The 19643-nt window shown below is 54.9% G+C and overlaps 1 protein-coding gene across 2 annotated transcripts in view; it reads right to left on the bottom strand.

The window, feature by feature from the left end:
- Positions 1–3653: 3653 nt before the first annotated feature.
- PKNOX2 (PBX/knotted 1 homeobox 2) overlaps positions 3654–19643 on the bottom strand; it is a 241302-nt gene continuing 225312 nt past the window's right edge. For both annotated transcript variants that reach the window (XM_054592777.1, XM_054592778.1), the window contains 3 exons: positions 7772–7848; positions 6740–6918; positions 3654–5831 (listed from right to left, as the gene is read on the bottom strand). In XM_054592777.1, the coding sequence (XP_054448752.1) occupies positions 5605–5831; positions 6740–6918; positions 7772–7848 (483 nt within the window). In that variant the 3' untranslated portion in view covers positions 3654–5604. The remainder of the gene's footprint in view (positions 5832–6739; positions 6919–7771; positions 7849–19643) is intronic.

The raw sequence follows: 19643 nt of genomic DNA, 5'->3' as shown, positions 1-19643 counted from the left end.
ATGAGTTTGGTATGATAACAATTTTGCAATACTATGAGAGAAAACCACCCCAAAATTCACAAAATAACAGGTGGATGTGAGATAGGCCCACCTGAAGTGAGTTCTCTGAATAATGCTTGGGTGCAACAAGATGAAAACAAGTCTGAAATGAAAAGGTATAATGAGATACACACAACTGAAGGGAATTGTCTTAAATGGCTGATTGTAATGAGATGAACATAAATCGCAAGGCTTGTAATGAAATGAAAAAAAAATTCTTGCCTGATAATACTGGGTCTAATGTCTACACCTGAAATAAGTCGTCTCAGTGCACTGCATGTAATGAGATGCATATAATTTTAAAGAGTGTAATGAGATGAAAAATAAATCAAGCACTTGTCTTAAATGGAAGCCGTACTAAGATGCACACACCTGAAGGGCATTGTCCTAAATGGGTTTGGTTTAATGAGATGCATTTAATTTGCAAAAGGGCTAAATGAGATTGGCTCGGAGAGAGGCTGAGAAATATAAAAGCACAAGATACCTACACTTGAACGTGGTATAATAAAATCTGCATCGTCTGTGGGATGGAAAGAAGATGCCGAAGTGGAAACGCACACAGAGCGTGATCGGATCGGTTTCCTTTGCCGGCCGTCGGGGACCCCCAGCCTGTGATGCTCTGCCGAGTTGCATTTTCCTCTGTCCCCTTCCCCTGCCAGGCACATAGTAGGCATCTGTGAATGCTCACTGACTGTGTAACTGGCTCAGGGCGCTGCCGTTTATAGAGCAAAAGGAAGTTAAAACGAGGTACTTGTAGAGACAGCTGAAGACTTCTGAGAGCAACGCTTCTCAGTCTTCAGGCGTCTTGCCTTGAACCTGGGAAAAGGTGGGTGTGGGGCCTAATCTGCATTTATAACAAGCAACCTTGGTTGCTTTACACCCCTAGGCTCGTGGCGGCCTCTAGTGGGCAGGTAGGCAGGTAACACTTGAGGGAAGGCGTCTGAGTAAAAGACACAGGTACACTTTGCGGTTGATGGTAGGAGTATCTTCACTTCCACCAACAATACACCATCTCTGGTTTTTTTCAAAGGCAGAGCCTTCTTTACGCTTTGTTCTCTTACTCTTGGTGGAGCAATGGGCCGACAGAGTTCTCTTCTTAAAAACAACAACTCAGCCCTGCCCAGCAGGCTCACCGGCTTGATTCCCAGTCAGGGCACATGCCTGGGTTTTGGGTTTGGCCCCTTTTTCTCTCCCTCGTTTCTCCTCTCTCTAAAAATAAATAAATAAACTCTTTAAAAAACCCACAACCACTCAAGTATTGGAGAGAGAGAGGCAAAAAAGAGGGGGCAGAGAGGGGAAGCGTAACTAACCAATGAGCCAAACAGTTAGGGACCCCTGATAATGCGCGGCTGCTAACCCTCAGTTTCAGTGTTGGGCCACCTCAGTGGCCACTGTGACGACACCTGGAGACCACATTGTGAGGAGCAGCCACGATCCAACTGCACCCAACTGCAACCACGTGCAAATCAACGTCCCAAGCTGCCCGATCGCCTGATGTTTCAACAGAAACCGGGAACCTGAATTTTTACGTGCAGTCTTTTAACTTAAAAAAATAAAAAATAAAAACAATATACGGTCCAAACAAAACATGTCTGCAAAAACATGGAATTTGACCTGAACTCCATTTTTGACGTGAGAGCCTCTGGTTTCCCCTCAGAATAATAAAGTCTGAGGTCATGCCTGGGAAGAGATCATACCCTAACCGGTGTGTGGCCATCCTGAACACGCTTGCAGTTTCAATCTTCTACTGGAACGTAAACTCCCTAAAGGCAAGAACTCCGTCTTTGCTGATCACAACTGTGTCCTTGGTACCAAAACCACCTGGGACAGCGTTGGTGCTCAGTAAGAACAGACTGAATGAATGAGTCCAAGCAGACAGCCATGTGGCAGCGGCATTGCCATCGTCTTGTGCTATCCAAGGCAGCAGAGGGGTCCCTTGGTCAAAGAAGCACGGCCTGGTCATCAGCTCCCTCGACTGGCAACCGCCCAACCGGGAAGGTCTGGGATGGGTGTTGGGGCCAGAAGTTAGCCTGACGAGTTCCCACGGGCCTGACAGCCGGGCTCTGTCTTGGGGGTAGAGGAAATCTTTCCCCCAACTCTGTCCACGCGACTGACCCACTCCTCTTACTTCCACAAGGATTGTGGCCCATCCCCTTGGGTTGGACGGGGCTTGGATCGTGCACAGAGAGAGGTCACTGCCTCCTCAAAACATCAGCACCCACATCTCGAATGATTTAGGAAATCTTTTTTTCAGGGGGCAGCATGATGGAGAGATGGCAGAACTGGGAGGAAAGCTTAGGAAGGGGTGGGAGAGGCTGGGCGGGCTGCTCTGCAGTTTCTTGGAAGAGTGCTCCCTAAAGTGTGTTGGAGGGAACACTCTTGTATAATTGAACAGATATTACTTGCAGAAAGGCAAATAAATTTGGGGAACAGGTTAAAAACTAAGTTAAACAGGCTTCTTTCCTGCAGGGCTTCTCAGAGCCTTTATATAGAAATGTGCCTTTTGAAACTGCACCAGCAAAATATTATTTGGTTCATCCTAGACTAATTTGGCCATGGAATTTTTTTTTTTTTTTTTTTTTTTTTTTTTGGATAGCTCATCTTTTAACAGTGTACTCTTTGGAAAACACTTCTTGGAAAGTCTACTGTCTTCCTGGCTCTGGGAAAAGAGGTTCTAAGGTATCTTCTTCTTTGAGCTCTTGAGATTTTCTCCGCTGGCCGGAGGCTGTTGGCAGAACTCTCCAGGCGCGTCGGGATGCGCGGGTGGGGCGGGGGCTGGGCCCGGTGACAGCAGTGACCCGCGGAGCAGAGCGGCCATCCGTGCTGCTGCAGGCCCATTTTTTCCGTGTAACCAGTCCCTGGCCGGTCTTCTGCTTGCCTGGCTCTAGGGTATTCACGGGGAAGAGCCGGCGCCACAGCCTTTGCAAATGTGAACGAGGAACTTGCTCCTAAGTGAGGCTCTGGACATCTCAGCGACAGTGCCCACTAAGGACGCCTCTGGGCTGAAGGTAACAAGAAAGCCTGCCTCCCGCTTACTTGGGGAGATAAGGGACCAGCTGCCCCTGCATTTCTTCCTGGCCCTGGGAGTATAGTGCTGAACTCTGGGGTTCAGAGGGCAGCCCCCCACCCCAAGACATGGAGCCAGGACTCAGTGTGGCAGTCGACTTCCTTTCCCATAGCTCGAGGGTGGGCCTGAGAGGGCGGGGCGGGGGGGAGGGGACAGTGGTGGCCTTAGCTTCGATGATGAAAACTCTCGGAGCCAAGGACAGAGGCAGGAGAAGCAGAGGCCTTTGGAGGGAGCTGGAGGCCGTGGGAGAGGACGGCCAAGTGCTGAGCTCTCCACTGCCGCGCGGGCTGGTCAAGAGGGAACGCAGAGCTTCCCCCGCCTTCTCTACCCGGTTGCTCCGCCTTCAAGGGAGACATGTGTCATGCGTGTGCCACACTTGGCTGTCCTCCCCAGGAGGGAGACTGAGGTCACCAGAGAGCCCTCTGCCTGTCACCTCCCATGTGGACAGTCAGTTCAACAAAGGGCATGCTGAGGCCTCCGAACTCCGTCTGGTCCACAGTCCCACTAACCACAGAAAAAGAGCATCACGCAGCGGAATTATGGTGGGTAATAAGATTTACTGGAAACTTCTCAGCCACATTCAGTACTGGTTTGGTGGATACATCGGAAGGAGGTTGCACGACCTGGGGCAGGTGGAGGGGCTGGAGGAGGAGAGGGCGTGTGTGCGCAGGCGCCGGTGCTGGGCGCTGCCTGTCCGAGGCGGTAGGTGGGGCTGTGTGCATGCGTGTGTGTGTGTGTGTGTATGTGTGTGTGTGAACAGAAAAACAAACCAGAAGAGGAAAAGTATTTTATCCCACTGCATGGTGCCAAAAAAGCTAGACTTTCTCCTACCTGTGGCATCAAAAGGGAGTAAAAAATGATCGAATCGCCAAGATTATAAATAAGGTTATTTGTTTCTCAAAAATCCCTATTAAAACATTAAATATCACCTCTTTTGGGGAAGAAATACATTCATTTTAGGGAGACCTTAGGAAAGTGACCGTTCTTTTGCTCCACCCCAACCAGGTGGGGGAGGGGAAGCCCCCAGAGGGCCCTGAGGGTCCCCTCGCAGTGAGTCAGGTGGCCACTCACGTTCTGCCACTGAGGATGGCCAACGCACAGTGTACAAATGAAACTGCAAGTCTGTTAAATAAAATTCAATGGGAAACACATGTGTGGTCAGTCCTGTCTTCACAGCCATTGGGGTGGGCGGGAGGGAGAGGAGGGGTGCCGTCCGTGGGCACTGGAAGTTGGGGCGGGAAGGGTGTGCGTCAGGGCAGACCGTGGGAAGCCTCCTCCTCACCGGGCCCCAGCGCCTCCAGGGCTGTGTGTAATGGTGGAGTGTGGGTTTGGGGGATGGGCGAGGGGGGCACCCCTTGGCTCGGAGGGGCCGTTTCTGTGGGCCCTCCCCCACACTTTGGAAATTGATGGGAGGAGGTATGTAGCACCTTCTCCAACCCCTGGCTTCTCCTTGGGCTGGATGCTTCTCTCCAATGCTCCTTCTGCCTTCTCCGAAGGATAGAATGAAGAAGGGAGGGTGGAGGCCGAAGTGGAGGGGTCCCAAGCTAAACTGGCTCCGCCCTCTCTGATGGCCTGTGGAGGGGGCAGGACAGGCGAGGGGCTCCATCTGAGGGCTGGAGCCTCTGGGACAGGACACGCTTGTCCTGCTGTTATAGGAACACCTGGGGACAGTTGCGGTTCCCAAAGTCACTTTGATGTGGCTTCTAGCCCAGGTTCTGCCACCTCCTTGGGTCCTGGAGCCAATCTGGGTGAAGGGACTCCTTTATCTCCTACAGTTTGAGCTCACCAGCTTGCTATTTGTTTCCAGGAGAGAGAGTGAGAGAGAGAGAGAGGAAAGAGCAGAGAAAGTCGGCTCCGGTGGCTCCCTCCCACTCTCCCAAGTCCACAGTTGCCTGAGCCCAGAGCCGGGGCCTGGGAAGGAGTCACAGCCCCTGGAATCCAGCCTCACTCTGACCTGCAAGATGCGACGCCTCAGGCCCTGCCACCCCCCAGCCACTGGCTCTAGCTTCGGGCTCCCTCCTGCCCTTGAATGTCTCTCAAAGGGGCTGAGAACCTGTAGGGGGTGGAACCCAAACCCTCTTCAACTCGGTCTCTTCTCCTAACTGTCCCCTGGCAAAGGCTTTCTCTGCGAACAGCACTGATCTGCCTCAGTGCAGGGCTTGTAAACAACGCAAGTCCTTCTGTCAGGGGGCCCTCAGGTGCCATCCGACCGCGGGCGTTGATGAATCCAGACCTCACTCCTGCCTTTCCGCACAAGCGGCTCGACCGGCCCCACCAAACCGAGTCCTCCGTGGCTCCGGGGGAGTAGGGCTGGGCGCCATGGAAGCTCGGGGGTTGGGAAGGGGCAGGTGTCTCCTCTGCATGTTTTCAAGCTGCTGATTTTGGAAGCTGGGCCCAGCTTCCTCGGTGCTGCCTGCCCACGCCCTCTTCCCCCCCACCCTGAAACCCTCCTGGCGACACTCCTCCCGCCAGGCGATCGGCGCCGTCTGGGCTGCCAACTACTCCAGGGAGTCACTGTGTTCCAAGCCCAGGTCACTGACATTCGTCGTTTGAAGCTCGTCAGCCTCCTCCTCCAGTTCCTCTTCCTCTTCCTCTTCCATCTCATCCTCATCCTCTTCTTCTGTCCCATCCAACGAGTCATCGTGTGCGGCCATCATGGCCTGCTGCATGGCCATGGTGGCATTGTCTGAGGACAGGGACTGCAGGTTGTCCAAGTTGATGGAGCCTGTGCGAGAGAAGAGGGTGGGGGTCAGGCCTGGCAGCCTCAGAGGTGGAGGGTAAGTGGGCCGGCTCCCGCGGCGGTGAGCTGGACGAGGGCCCCTCCCGTCCCCTCCCAGGTGACAGCGCTCCTAGTTACCATTACTGAGCATCTTCTATGTAAATGTGTCAAATACTACTGACTTCCGAACAATCCTGTAGGTAGGCATTATTATCCCTTCTAAAGAGGAGGAAACTGAGTCTCAGTGAAGTCATTAGCTCACGGTGACAGAGTCAGGCATGAGAGAGTTGGACTTCTCTCCCTGGCTGATCTAGCTCAAAATCTGGTTTTCCCACTACAGCTCATAAGACAATTGCCCCTCATGTAAGAACCTCCATGCAACCACATAAAGGCGTGTGTACACGATGGTACGATACACACACGCACTCCTCCGCTCCACCTCTGAGCTGTGAAGTGTCTGGCTCGTGGAATCGTCCACTGTGCACGGGGCGACTGGCAGCTAGAACAGTGTATAATGAAGAGTGCGAGAGAAGCGGGGAGGGCCGAGCTCTTCCTGGCGGCTGTTCACAAACCCGCTGCCTGCCCAGTGTTTCTAGATGGCTCTCCGGAAGCTGTGTAGACCCCAGCTGGCCCTAAGCGACTCAGCGTGGCTGTGGGAGGGAGGAGGGGCTCTGTGGAGCAGCCACTGGCTCAGATGGCCACTCTCTCCCACTGGTTCTAGTGCGGTTGCTTTTGGCTCATTAAAATATATGCAAAATACCCCCTTCTCTCCGGGGGATCAGGGAGGGACAGCTATTGTGACAGAGGGGCCCCTGCCTCTCGGCCCTTGAATCCTCGGGCAGCTGTCCGGAGGGAGTTCCAGGGGCCTCCCGCCCGCAGCCCCCGGCTGGAGCACCCGGAGCCCCAGTCCTCACCGTCGGGGTTTGTCCCCGGGGCGCCGCCCTGCTGCTGAAGCACCCCCGCAGCAATGGAGTTGGGCCAGAATCTTTGGGTGGGCCGGTGCTGCGACTTGATCTTCTTGGCTTTAGGGGCGGGGTCTGGGTTGCTGGCATCAAGCATGGGCTGCAGGATGCGCCTCCGGGCATTGATGAACCTGCGGGGGGGCGGGGGAGGTGGAGACATGGTCAGCCACCCCCGGGTGGTGGTGGGGTGTGCGCCTGTGTGCGTGTGCAGAGAGGGCTGAGCTGCTTCCAGGCTCTCAACAAGTGATCCACCGTGCAGAACAGGCTGCGGTCTGATCCGGGGTGTGGAAGCCCCCCTGGAAAAGGCTCTGGGCACTGAGGAGCTCATGGAATCACTTGGTAACCGCAAAGCAGCATGGGATGGATGCATGAGGAGCATCAGACTCCTGTACTCGAGACCTTTCAGGATGGAACAGAGGAAGGAAGGGCGCCGTCCCCCTTCCTCCACCCGCCTTCATCAAAGGCATTCATTCTGACTTCTCTCCTGACGGCCGAGGGCTTGGATCAGGGAGCCCAACCATTGGGTGTACTCCCGTCCTGCCAGGCCGCTGTCTCTGAGATTTCTAGGACAGCTCAGACAGACACAGACACGGGGAAACTGAGATCCCTGTGAGGACAGACCGGCTGCTTCTGCCTCTTCCTTCCCACTCCTCCCTTTGCAAAATGTTCTGGTTTGCAGTTAGCTCACATAGGTGGCGGGTAGACCGCGCAACCATTGTGTGCCCGGGTTTTCTATGCAGGCATGTTCCTGGCCCAGTTTCCCAGCAGAGGGCGCTGAGAAGCTGCAAATGAAGCCAAAGGGGTGTGTGTTGATCCTGGCTTTCTGCTTCCCGTCGAACAGGAGGACCGGCTGTGGGCGGGCTGTGGGCTGGCTGCAACTGAGGCGGGACTGGGCATTCTGGTCTCTTCTCCATGCTGTGCATTCCCCCGCCAAGCAAGCATCCTCCGCACCCGAGAGCCTTTGGGTGGGTGACGCTAACTCACCAGTTATTGACTTGCAAGAGGGTGAGGTTTGTCTGGGCCGCGATCTGCCTCTTTTCATCCTCCGTGGGGTAGGGGTGCTGAAAAGAGAGAGGGAGGGCTGGTGAGGGGTGGACATCCCTGGTCCCCTCGTGGACCATGCCAATCTACAGGCACTACCTGGAAAAGGCAGCCCCGGTGGTGTGGAAGCCCAAACTGGGGAAAGCCTAGCATTTATTCCCTGACAGAATGGGTCTATGGCTTGGGGAGCGGCTGCCCCAGGCCTTTGGCTCCACAATCAGGGGCACCCGGCTCTCGGCTCAGCCCCCCATAATGGGACCACGGTGGCTTCCCTATAGTTGGACATTCATAGCCTCCGCGGCAGTTGACGTCCTTCTCGCCTGGTCCTCCCCCCACGCCCCCCCCAGCAGGCGGGGCAGGCGCTGTTGGTGTGAGGGCTCTCAAAGGCATGGAAAGACCACAGGACGATCAGCAGGTGGCAAATGTGGTGAATGAATCAGCTCAACTTAAATGAACTGATATTTACTGTATATGTACCATGTGCCCAGATTTGTGCTGGGCAGCCTAGGACACAGGAGATACAGAGAATGATCAATACTGCTGGTCCAGTACTGACAGCCTGTACAACGTGTTCATGCACTTGCTTCCACTTAATGAAGCACATCACAAACTCTGTGATCAGGCCACTTGGGTGCGTCAGTCCCACTGTACAGATGCAGACACTGAGTGGCTCCGCCCGTGTCCCCTGTGTGGTGGCCCTTGTGTGGAACTCAGCTCTTCTGACCTGAGTCCAGGTTCCCCCTGTTACGTCGTGATGCCACTCCACTAGACCGAGCCCGTGGCTGGGTGGGGGCGCGCGAGGGAGGGGTGCAGGCGTCTGCCGGGGTCCCAGGAGTACCTCGGTCCCCGCACCGACGTGTGTCTCTCTCGAAGACTGTGGCAGAGACCATGTCTTATTGATTCATTGTCCCTGTGCCAATGACAGGCAATGAATGCTGAATGAAAGGGGGGCAGAAACAAAGCTATAGGGGCCATGGTTTGGAGGACAAGCGCCACGGAAGCTTAGTGGGGGAGGCGGGCGCTGGCCAGGGGTTAGCAGAGGCTGAACAGGTCACATTAAATGATGGGAGAGTTTTGAGGGGTCTTTCCGGCTGCCCCGGGGTGGAGAGCCACATGGTCACTGTGTCTGTTGTCTTTTCAGGCCCCCGCAGAGCAGTGGCACCCAGCGGGCATGCAAGACAGGGGCGACGGGCATTTGAACGGGCCAGAGCGCTGCCCTGGGAGCCAGAGGAGTTGGGGGGCTCCCAGGGTCGAGGGCCGAGGGCTGCCATCCTCAGGCTGGGATTTCTCCTTGAGGGTGAGGCGGCGTTAACGCAGCGTTCGGGCTCTCTAAGGTCCGAAGGCTGGGTCCCGCGTTCCGGCTCTGTCCTGACTATCTGTGAGCTCTCTGGCATGACGCTTGACCCTGCATCATGGAGTCATCTAGAGATTCAATGAAATTACACTTGTAAAGTGAGCAGTAAGGGGCGGTTCTTCATGTTATTATTATTGGATGATGTCAGCAAGGTACTTAAAGCTCTGAGGACGGAGTTTGAGACCGGCAGCCTTGGGAGTAGCCTCGTTGCCAGCGACAAAGGCAGCTTCCCACGCTGCTGGCCTGACGCCCCACCTGCAGCCGTCGTAATCAGGTGGTGTTTCATTCCCACCTCCGGCGTGACCCCTGTGAGAGGACCCGTGCGCCTCACAACATTAAGATGCTAACAAGGGGGAAAGCACATCTGGGAGAGGGGGGAGCGGGTGGGGCTGCAGGGGGGGGAGGCTGCGGGGGAGGGGGGAGGCTGCGGGGGCGGGAGGCTGCGGGGGCGGGGGGAAGGCTGCAGGCCCCAAGAAGCAGAGGCACAGGTGTCTGTGCGTCCTGACGCCTTCGGGGGAGGGGTGGTGCCCCGCCCTGCCGCCTGCTCCCTGGAGGTCCCATCCCCCTCGCCAAGGAACCAGCTGCCCACAGCCAGCCAGCCGGAGAACACCGCAAGACGCTTTAGCTTTCTTGGGTCCCACGACGCCCTCTCATGCCTTCGTGCCTTCGCACCTACTGTTCCCTTACTGGAATGCTCTTTGCCCTCTCCCCCTGCATGAGCAAACCTGTCACTGACGGAATCCCCTGGGGAGGCCTTTCCCAGCTCCCCAGGGCAATGCTAGTCTCCACTGCACTTGAACAATTGCATAGAGCCCACGGTGCGGTGACAGATATCTCCCCACTATCCTGGGATTTGATCCTGGGGGACCCAGTCTTATTAGACATTGTATCTCCAGGGTCCAGGCCAGGAAGAGGCAGAGTGGGTGCTCAATGCTCGTGTGTGGATGAGGGAACCGACACAAAAAGGAGATGGCCTGCTTATTTCCTTGGAGAGGGAAGCTGGCCTTGCCGACTTCGCTGGACCACCAACCTCCAAATGCTGGGGGGCGCTGCAGCCTGGGTGCCCGCTAGGGGAAGACGCATGGCCGTTAAGAGCTCACAGCTGAGTGGGGAAGGCTCTAGGCAAAAGGGAAAACCCTCTAGTGAGGGGCGTGTGCAAGTCGGGGCGGCGCTCAGAGAGGGGAGGCCAGGGGGACTCCCCACGGACGTGGGCCTTCCGTGGCTTTTGACGAATGACCAAGCCATCCTAGCAAAGGGGGGGATGGGCCCTCCAGGCAGGAGCTCTGCACGAGGACTTATGTTTAAGCCAGTCGGATGCAAATCTCTTCCACTATAAAAACCTGCTGCCCCAGCCAGGTGGCTCAGTTGGTTGGAGCGTCGTCCTGTACACCAAAAGGCTGCAGGTTCGCTCCCTGGTCAGGGCACATGCCTAGGTTGTGCATTCTATCCCTGGTTGGGGTGTGTGGGGGGACCGACAGATCGATGTTTCTCTTTCACATCTCCCTCTCTTTCTCTCTCTCCCCCTTCTTCTCTCTTTAAAGTCAATGGAATATATCCTTGGGTGAGGATTAAAAAATAAGCAAACATATAAGGGAAATCTTTCCGCCTCCCGTGGAAGGATCTGGTTGTCTCTAAGGGAGCTTCTGCTGGGCCTCTGTGCAGAGGCAGAGTGGACGTCACAAGTCCACAGGTGAGCTTCTCCCGTTAGCTGGGCAGGGAGAAGGGGAGTGGCAGAGGCCGGCTGTTCTCTGTGGATGAGGATATTAACCCCTCAACCTTCCGAGTGCAGGTCCTGCCCCCCCGACCCCTCCTGCAACCGGTATCTCTGGAGGCACGTGATGGAGGCCGTGGGGCGAGGAGTGGCAGTCGGTCCAGCTCAGGGGACAGGTGTGTGAGCCAGAACATTCCTGGCACCACATCTGAGTGCTCATGGGAGTAGTCCAGCTCCGACATGCCTCAGACCAGATGGTTCTTGAGGACACAATCAAAATAGCCTGGCCCCTGAACAGACCTTGATTTGGTCAATGCTACTTTTAGCACAATTGGAATGACTCGGGGCCAAGGACAGGGCGGGGAATCAAATGAGACCGGGGAAGCCATGGAGCCCGGGCGGCTGCCGTCTGGTGCCTATGTGGAGGGGCTCCTCCGCAGCGGGAGGGAAGGGCACAGGCTGCAGCTTTCTGGAAGTAGACAATTCTTCCTTGCAAAAGAGGTACGGACGGGCTAGAAAACGACAGATCCCTCCCAGCGCCAGCATGGAGCCTTATGTGACTAGGCAGCACTGCCTGGTGGCTCAGAGGATGACCTCTGAGGAGGTCAAGTCCTGCACCCACCCCCCAGCTGTGTGACCTTGGTCATTTGCTGTTTAGTATCTTCCATCCTTCATTTCCTCAGCTTAAGCTGAAAATAACAAAAGAGTGCCTACTGCTGGGGCTTTGGGGACGATTTGAGGAGATCATGCCGGTCAAGCTTGGATGCTCTGTGGGCTCCCTCTGTAGCGACACCTCTCAGGCCTCACGTTGCGCGTTCAGCCTCCAGAGAAGGGAATCGTAGGATTTACCGGCAGCAGGTGCTCAGAAATCTAACCTAAACTGTTCTCCGCCTCTCTTTCTGACACCTCCCTTTCCAGCCCCGTAACGCCAGTCTCATCTGGGCTCTGTGGAAGCTGGAGGCATCTTTCAGTTTGAAAATGGGTTCTGCCCAGGGTCTTGGGTCTCAAAGAAGCTCGGCCAGTGCTGAGCTGCCGGTCCTGGGCCACTTCGACCCTGAAAGCCCACCCCGAGGTCACCCTCCACCCTTCCACCTCCTAGCCTGTGCCGACAAGCACGAGGCGGGCCGGTTACTATGGAACACGGCACGTGGGAAGGAGTGGCCCGCCGGTGCTATCGGCTCCATGCTGGCGGGGGACAGGATGGAGCCAGCGTCCCTTTCCCATTTCCCCATCAAGACCAGCACCGCGGGGAGTCGCACACACCCTTCTCCCCGCTGACCAAGCCCGGGGGCGAGCCGGGCGGCGGCCACTCCGCTGCCTTGGCGTTGCTCTAGGAGGCCCAGCAGCCAACCAGAGGGGGCAGCATGGGGGGGAGCGTCCCCAAAACAACCCACGTTTCATCATCCATGGCAGGGTGCACCCTGATTTCAGAGATGCTAAAATGGGAAAAACTAGGCTTTAGAGGGGAGAGAAGCACAGAACGTCGCGCCCGGAACTGGTCTCTCCTCCCCTGCTCGGAGCTTCCATTTCTGTTTCATTGGCTCGGTTTCTCCCCCACTCCCTACGACTGTGCACACAGAAAAGCACAAAGGACTAAAATGTACAGTCGCGTACTATCACGAACACCCGCCCACGTGACCACCACCCAGGCCGAAAATTAGATGCCGTCAGCGCCCAGGAGCCCCCTTCCGCCCCCTTCCCATCACAGCCCCCAGGTCGCGACCTCCTGGTTTATATGGCAGTTACTCTCTTGCTTTTTTTTATTATTTTAGTATTCACGTTACACCCTTAATATTATGGTTTGCTTTTTGGACTCGACATAAATGAACCATACAGCATGCGTTCTCTCTCTCCACGGTGCAGCTGTGAGATTCATTCATCATGGTTCTGTGTGACTGTGGCTGTTCGTTTTCATTGCTGTCTAGTTATCCTTTGGGAAAATCTACTGTCTCCCTTTCTCCACCCTCCTGAAATCTCAAAGCTATCCTTTGTCCCTCTGGTTCCTATTTTGATCTGTCCTTCCCGCTGCAGCAAGACTGGTATCTTAACCTGCCCCCAACCCCTTAAGCTCACCCCAATTGCCCCTCCGATGAGCTCTGAGCTGTTGTTTCCCACCCTACTGGGATTCCACAGGATGGTTTGTTTAGTGGTCTGTAACTCCAACCAGGTAGGCTGCAAGTTTTTGAGAAAAGGGGCCACACTTTCCTTTTCATCCCCACTGTTTCAGTAGGAAGAAAATGCCTGGCACGTGGTAAGCGTTCGCTGTGTCTTTGTGGAATGCCTGATCACAGGGACCCGAGGGGTCACTGGTACTTGTCACCATTCCCTTGTGGATCGGTGGGTGCGAAGGTGCGTGGGAGAGGCTGCGGGAGCTTCAGGGATTCAGCCTCACAGGGTCAGGTTGGCCATCTTAGTGTACTGTTCCCGCCTGAGCTGTATGCATCGTGGGTGTTCGGCGCAGGGCGCAGGGCACGGGGCCGGCAGGAGAGCGGGGCACTCAAGAGCTGCTGGGCACACTGCTCAGCTCTCCAGAGGCATCTCGGAGGCAGCCGTGAGACGCGGCTGAGAACATGGATCCTAGGCCCAGCCTGCCGGCTGCGGATCCTGGATGCTCACCGGCCTGAGACCTGCGGCTCGTTCCTAAGCTTCCTCCTCCATAAAATGGGGAAAGGACTCCACCCCCTCAAGGCTCTAACAAAGATTAAATGAGTTAATATCTGGAAGGTGCTTAGAACAGTGTCTGGCATACTCTACGAGTGTTTGTTAAATAAATAAATAACAAGGAGAATGAACCTGCGGCTTGGTGCGCGCGGCCCCGTCTCCGTCTCCGTAAAAGCCACGGGCAGTGTTGCTGACAGATGCCGAGAGCCCCAGCAGCCCCTCTGCACCGGGAGGAATGCGCTCCTTCCTGCCGACGGGTTTCGCTTCCTGGTCACCGGGCTGCCCCAGGCCCTGTGCACACACGATGGGGGCATTTTCTCCCATCCTGGTCACAGTCTTTTTTAGGGGGGGTTCCGAGAGCTTGGAAACCCCCCTGGCCATTCTTCAGGGGGCATCTCTGAGCTGTGGACTCCCAGGAAGTGCTGTGGGGCTCCGTGCACGTCATGCTCAGAACGGGGACGATGGGTCAGTCCCTTTGGTCAGAGGGAACTGCAGGCCAGGCAGGGCCATAGATGACCTATCAGGAGTAATTCGCATCCAAATGACCCCTCCTCCTCTTCCCTCCCAGGCCTGAATCCTAGACACCCTTCCAGGCCCAGCCCGCATCCCAGCTCCCCCTCTGAACCCTGCAACCCGACGTCTCCCTGCTGCACAGAGCCCTGGAGGCCCCCGAGGGCAGCCTCTCCCCAGGGCAGGGGGGCGTCACACTAGAAGCCTCAGCCACGTGCCCGACGCAAGTTACAGGTGGGCCGTGACAGTGCTGTCCTCAGCCCTGGGAGTGGCCTGGTGGATGGCCGGGGCAGCGAGAGTCCCTGGCTGATGTCCGGCCGCAAGCGACCTCAGGGGTTTGCTGTCACTTTCCATCCCGAGAAAGGCGGGGGAGTGCCGCAGTGCCATGGTCACTCGGTCACTTGGTGTGGCAGCAGCTGCCCTGACACTGTGTAAGGTCTTTCTGTCGCACTCAGCCATCTCCCTACTCCCCCAGCCAGAGAGCACAGGCTGTCCCCTGACATCAGACGCCCACAGCTCTGCCTCGCCCCTCCTAAGAGGCGTTTCTACCACGTGCCGGGTGCCTGGAGCTTCTGGCTAACCCTGGATGCTGCGGGGCACTGAGTTCACAGGGCGCTCTGCACAAGTGCTGGACATGCGTTCTCGCTGAATTCTCCGGGCACCTATGCAACAGGGATCATTATACCCATTTCGCACATGAGAAAACGGAACCTGGGGGGGTCCAAAGACTGGCCCCAGGTCATCCAAGCAGTGAAGCGCAGAGCCAGACTGACACCCTGTGTCTCTGGCCATGCTCACTGCACCTCTGCACCCGAGCACCGGGCAGGCACTGCCCTTTTTTACACATCACTGGTCATCTTTGCCACAGGCAGGCCTTATTATGTCCACTTTGTGAAGAGGAAGGAATTGACCTGTTCAAGGTCACAGAGCAAATAAAAAATGGAGTGGGGTTCAATCTCAGGTCTGTCTGCCTCCAAAGCCCAACACTATACGCTTCCCTAAACCAACAAGCCTCTTCTACAGACCAAATATCACTGGCATCTTGACCCTTCGTCATATGACATGTTTCCTGTTCGAGTCACTTGAGCAGACGTTTCCCCATCCTGGCTGCCCTTCTCTGGGCACAGCTTGTCAAAGGACCTTTTGAAACCTGACGCTCAGTCCTGGACGCACTATTCTAGATGTGTCCGACCGGCTCAGATGGTCAGGCTCCTCCCATCTCTCTCCTTCCTCCGTTCTCGAACCCTTGAGTGTGTGTGTTTGCATAACGGCACTTGCTGGCACCGTGGGCAGACCACTCAAGGTTTATGTGTATAATTTATTCCCCTAATTAAATTATCAGCCCCCGAGTGCTGAAATCATGTCCCATACCTGAACCTTAGGTGTTAGTGGACAGATACGTTGTTTGGAACTTAGATCACGTTTCCCCGTAGAAACAAGTTATTTTAAAAACAGCCATTTTCTGGGCTAGCCTCAAAGACCCATTTTGTTAAAGATCTGTGTTCTGGTGGAGAGGTGCCCACAGGATTCGGGAAGGACAAACAAGAGACCTTCCTCTTCTTTCAGGGGACAGAACCAGGCCTGGGTAAACTCTGGGAGGGGTAGACACAGATTTTGTCGTCTTCTCCTGTTTCACGGCCGTTGACACGTCCCAGCGCCTCTCCTCATAGGCCCCCTGTGTTTTCCCCAGTCACAGCATTTTGAACCTGAGGCCTAGGCGTCTGAAAGTTCAGGGTCCAATCCCCTTAAACTACCTTTGTGATGATGTAGATCAAGCCTTCATCAGATTCTCAGAGGGGTCAAGGGCCTGGAAGGGGTTAAGAAGAATCTCTAGAAACCATTCCCCCGGCCACTCCATTTGGCTTGCCTGCTCAAAATGCTGCATTAAAAAAATGTTCCAGTCTTCATCCTGTGCCGCTAACAAGCATTGGCACTCTTCCCATGAAGCTGATCTTAGCTGAGTGGGAGTAGGCAAGCAAGCTTTGGACTAATTCATACTAAACTGTGAATGAAGAATAGCCTCCTGGACTCTCTCAGGCATCTGCTTTTGGCAGGGACTGGGTAATTTTAAATGGATCTTGGATGAGCAAAATTGTAGATAGCATGACGACGTGAAGGGAAAAAGCAGCAGACCGGATGTTCTGGAACAAGGACGGTTCAGTCTCTCTAAGCCATTTTCTTGCTTGTCAAGGTTTTCTTTCTTTTTCTTTCACAGGTTCCCTGAAAGTGTCATGGCTCCCCTCCACATTTCCCACGGCAGGCAGGTGATGGGGACCCCGGGGGCAGACGGGGGGCGCTGGCCGCAATAGCTGTGTCTCTATCAGGACAAAGCGCTGTTGCTCCCTCATCTTATTCTACCTTCACAGCAGTGCTCTGAGCTGGAGAGTGTGGCCCCCATTTTACAGCAGAAAAAACCGAGGCCTAATGTGAGGTCAAGCAACTTGTCGCAGGCCCCCTGGCTGGGTAGAGGGGGCGGTGAAACTCAGGCCCAGATCCTGCCTCCAGGTACCACGTCCCTTCCACAGGCTGCGCTCTTTCTGTCTGTGAGGGATCCTGTTGTCTCTAAGTCAGCTGGACCGGTGGGTGCGGTAAGTGGGTCTTGGGCAGAGATAAACGCACAATTCCCTTAGGACGTCAGGTGGCGCTGGGCACGGTGACAGTGGCAAGGCACGTGGAGGCTGCTGAGTGCCTGAAGGCAACAGCAGGGTGCAGAGGCAATCGGCTGGATTTCCCCTCCTCACGCCTCCGTGGCCAGGAGCCCACAGGCGAGGCCCACGCTGCGCCGGGCGCGCCGCGGCCCCGTTGCCCCGATGGCGGAGCCCAGCGTGTGAGGCTCTATTGCTGTGGGAATCTGCCCGAGTCCCTAAGACGCAGCTGGGCTCAGAAGCACATGGAGGATAATGAATGTTCACAGCGGCATCACCCAAAAGCCAGACGTAGAAACAGCACGCCGTCCGTCAGCCGACGGAAGGGTAAGCAGAATGCGGTCTACCTATACCACGGAGCAGCGGTCAGCCGTACAGTGGACTGAAGCACTGATATGTATTGCGAGGTGGGTGAATCTCGAAAACACACTAAGTGACAGAAGCCAGTCACAAAATATTATGTATAATTCCATTCATGTGAAATATCTGAAATAGGTGAATCCATAGAGATAGAAAGAACATTACTGGTTTCTAGGGGCTGGGGAGGGATGGCTAATGGGTACGGGGTTTCTCTCAGGGATGACGGAAACATTCTGGAAGTAGGTGGTGGAGATGGTGACACAACTTTGAAATATATGGCACATCTCTGAATTGTACAGTTTAAAAGTGAATTTTATGCCCTGGCTGGTGTGGCTCAGTGGATTGAGTGCTGGCTTGCGAACCAAAGAGTCACCGGTTCGATTCCCAGTCAGAGCACATGCCTGGGTTGCGGGCCAGGTCCCCAGTAGGGGGCGTGCGAGGCAACCACACATTGATGTCTCTCTCCCTTTCTATCTTCCTCCCTTCCCCTCTTTAAAAGTAAAATCTTTTTTAAAAAACGTGAATTCTATGGTATGTGAATTATATTTCACTAAAAAATCAAACAGAGAAGGCTCCTGGTGCTTTTAGTGCCATCAGCTTTTGTGACTATAGCAGTGCACGGGAAGGGGGTGGGGGGTGGGGCGGGGCCCCAGCGCGGCGTCGCTGGTGGGAGCAGCCGCTCGGCAGACGGCAGCGTGCGCTGTGGCCCGGCTAGATGCGGACCAGGCTCATGAGTGTGCTGGATGGAGAAAGCAGAGGACAGTGATTATCCTCACTGTAGCTGAAAACTGCAGCGGGGCACGTAAAATCCTACCGCTCTCCCAGGACCAGGCTCAGTGCCTCAGCTGAAAGCCAGGGTCCCCTTTGCTTTTGCTGCTCGGGAGCCCAGAGATGCCGTGGTTTCTTTGGTCCCTGGGGAGGTAGTACAGTCTAGTGGGTATGAAAGCAGAGCCTTGAGTTACACAGACCTGGGTTCAAACCCTGCGGGGCCTTGGGGCATGTGCTCCTTCTTTGAGTCCAGCTCTGCTGTTTGTAAGATGCGGGTAACAGCAGCGCCCACCCCCTGCGGGGGCTGCGGGGGTCAGGAGACGACGGTGGAGGTGCTGGCAGGGGCAGGGGTGGTTTGCTGGGGTTTGGTTTCCTCTGTAGGATTCGCCCCCCTCCCTGCCCACACAGAATGTTCTGTAGAGCTGCTCATGTGCTTGGGTGGCTGCAGCCCAGAGAACTGTCATACTTTGGATGGAAAGGAGCAGCATCCCCAGGCAGGGCAGGGGGAGGCTGGGATCAGGGGCAGGGGCACAGGCCGGAAGCTGGGGAGGAAGCGCAGCCTCTCCTCCCTCCACCCTCTGCCGGCATTTCTCACCAGCCCGGTTTTGCTATGGAACCATTGCTTCCAGCAGGAGTTTAGCCTCTTCCAGCCTGAATGCATTAGCAAGAAAATATCACTGGATCCTTTGGGGACTCAGAAGCAAAGCAGCTAATGGATAAAACTATCCAGTCTCCCTGCAGCTGAATAGCCAAAAGGCTCCCGGTTGAGCCCCCATCCCAGGAGCACTCTGTCGTCTGAATACATTCCTGTAGCTGCTACTGCCACAGAGCAGCGGCGATGACAAGAGGCCTTGGATACCGGACAAAAGGAATCGAAGAACATGGACTTCTTCCCAAGAGGAAGAAGACAACAGGAAAAACCAGCATTTACTGTAGAAGCTCTGAGTTTGCAGATGGAACTGTGCTCCCCATTTCTTCTGTGAACCATCAGCACTGATGTCCACGCAGCCCCAAGTGTTTGAGACAAACAGGCTCCTTTGCAGGGTGTTCATTAGCTAATTTATCCGCTTATCAGGGAGTTCGCCGTGTTTGTATCCAACTGGTTTATGCCAGTTATATGTATTGCAATTGTGTAATATAACCAACCACTCCGCAAACCAGTGAAATGTGAGTGCAGAAAGAAAGAGTTACTGTTACTAAACATACACAGTCCACAACAAAACCTAAGTGGAATGCTCTGATAGGGTACGAGACCCAAATTTGCTTTAAAATACCATACAGTAAGGTGCCATGAGACAGACGCCAAGCGACTGGAATACGCAGTAAACCTCTAGGAACTCCCTGCAGCCAGCCTGCGTCCCAAATGCAGGAACCCTTATTCCATTTCAAATAAAGATCGAGTTTACAGACGCTCTATTATAGGAGAGCTTTGTGCAAGTAAAATGACAAACTTTAATCAGAAAAAGATCTTGGCCTTAGACCAAAATATTAGCAATTAAATGTATGTGGTATCTTTTAAACTAAAGTGAAACGTGACTTTTTAATGGTTGTTCCTTTCCTTAACCAGCTTTTCCAGTTCCAGTCCACAGATTTGTTGTCCCCACTGCACCGGATGTGAGAACATCTGCGTATTGATTTCTCTCCCTTTTTATCCCTTTTCTACCCTCTTTCCTAAAACTGAACAGCTATTAGCGGCCCAGGACAGTGTCACTGCAGAGTGGTACTTCCCCAGAACGACGGTCTCGGGATTGTTCTCCAAACGGCAGAGAAGACAAGAGAGACTTAGAGTGATCCAAAGTGTTTTGG

Source organism: Pteronotus mesoamericanus, unplaced genomic scaffold (assembly GCF_021234165.1).
Source record: "Pteronotus mesoamericanus isolate MK-2021 breed Mesoamerican mustached bat unplaced genomic scaffold, CSHL_Meso_final scaffold_371, whole genome shotgun sequence".
NCBI lineage: Eukaryota > Metazoa > Chordata > Mammalia > Chiroptera > Mormoopidae > Pteronotus > Pteronotus mesoamericanus.
This window is presented reverse-complemented; position numbering and strand designations above follow the sequence as displayed.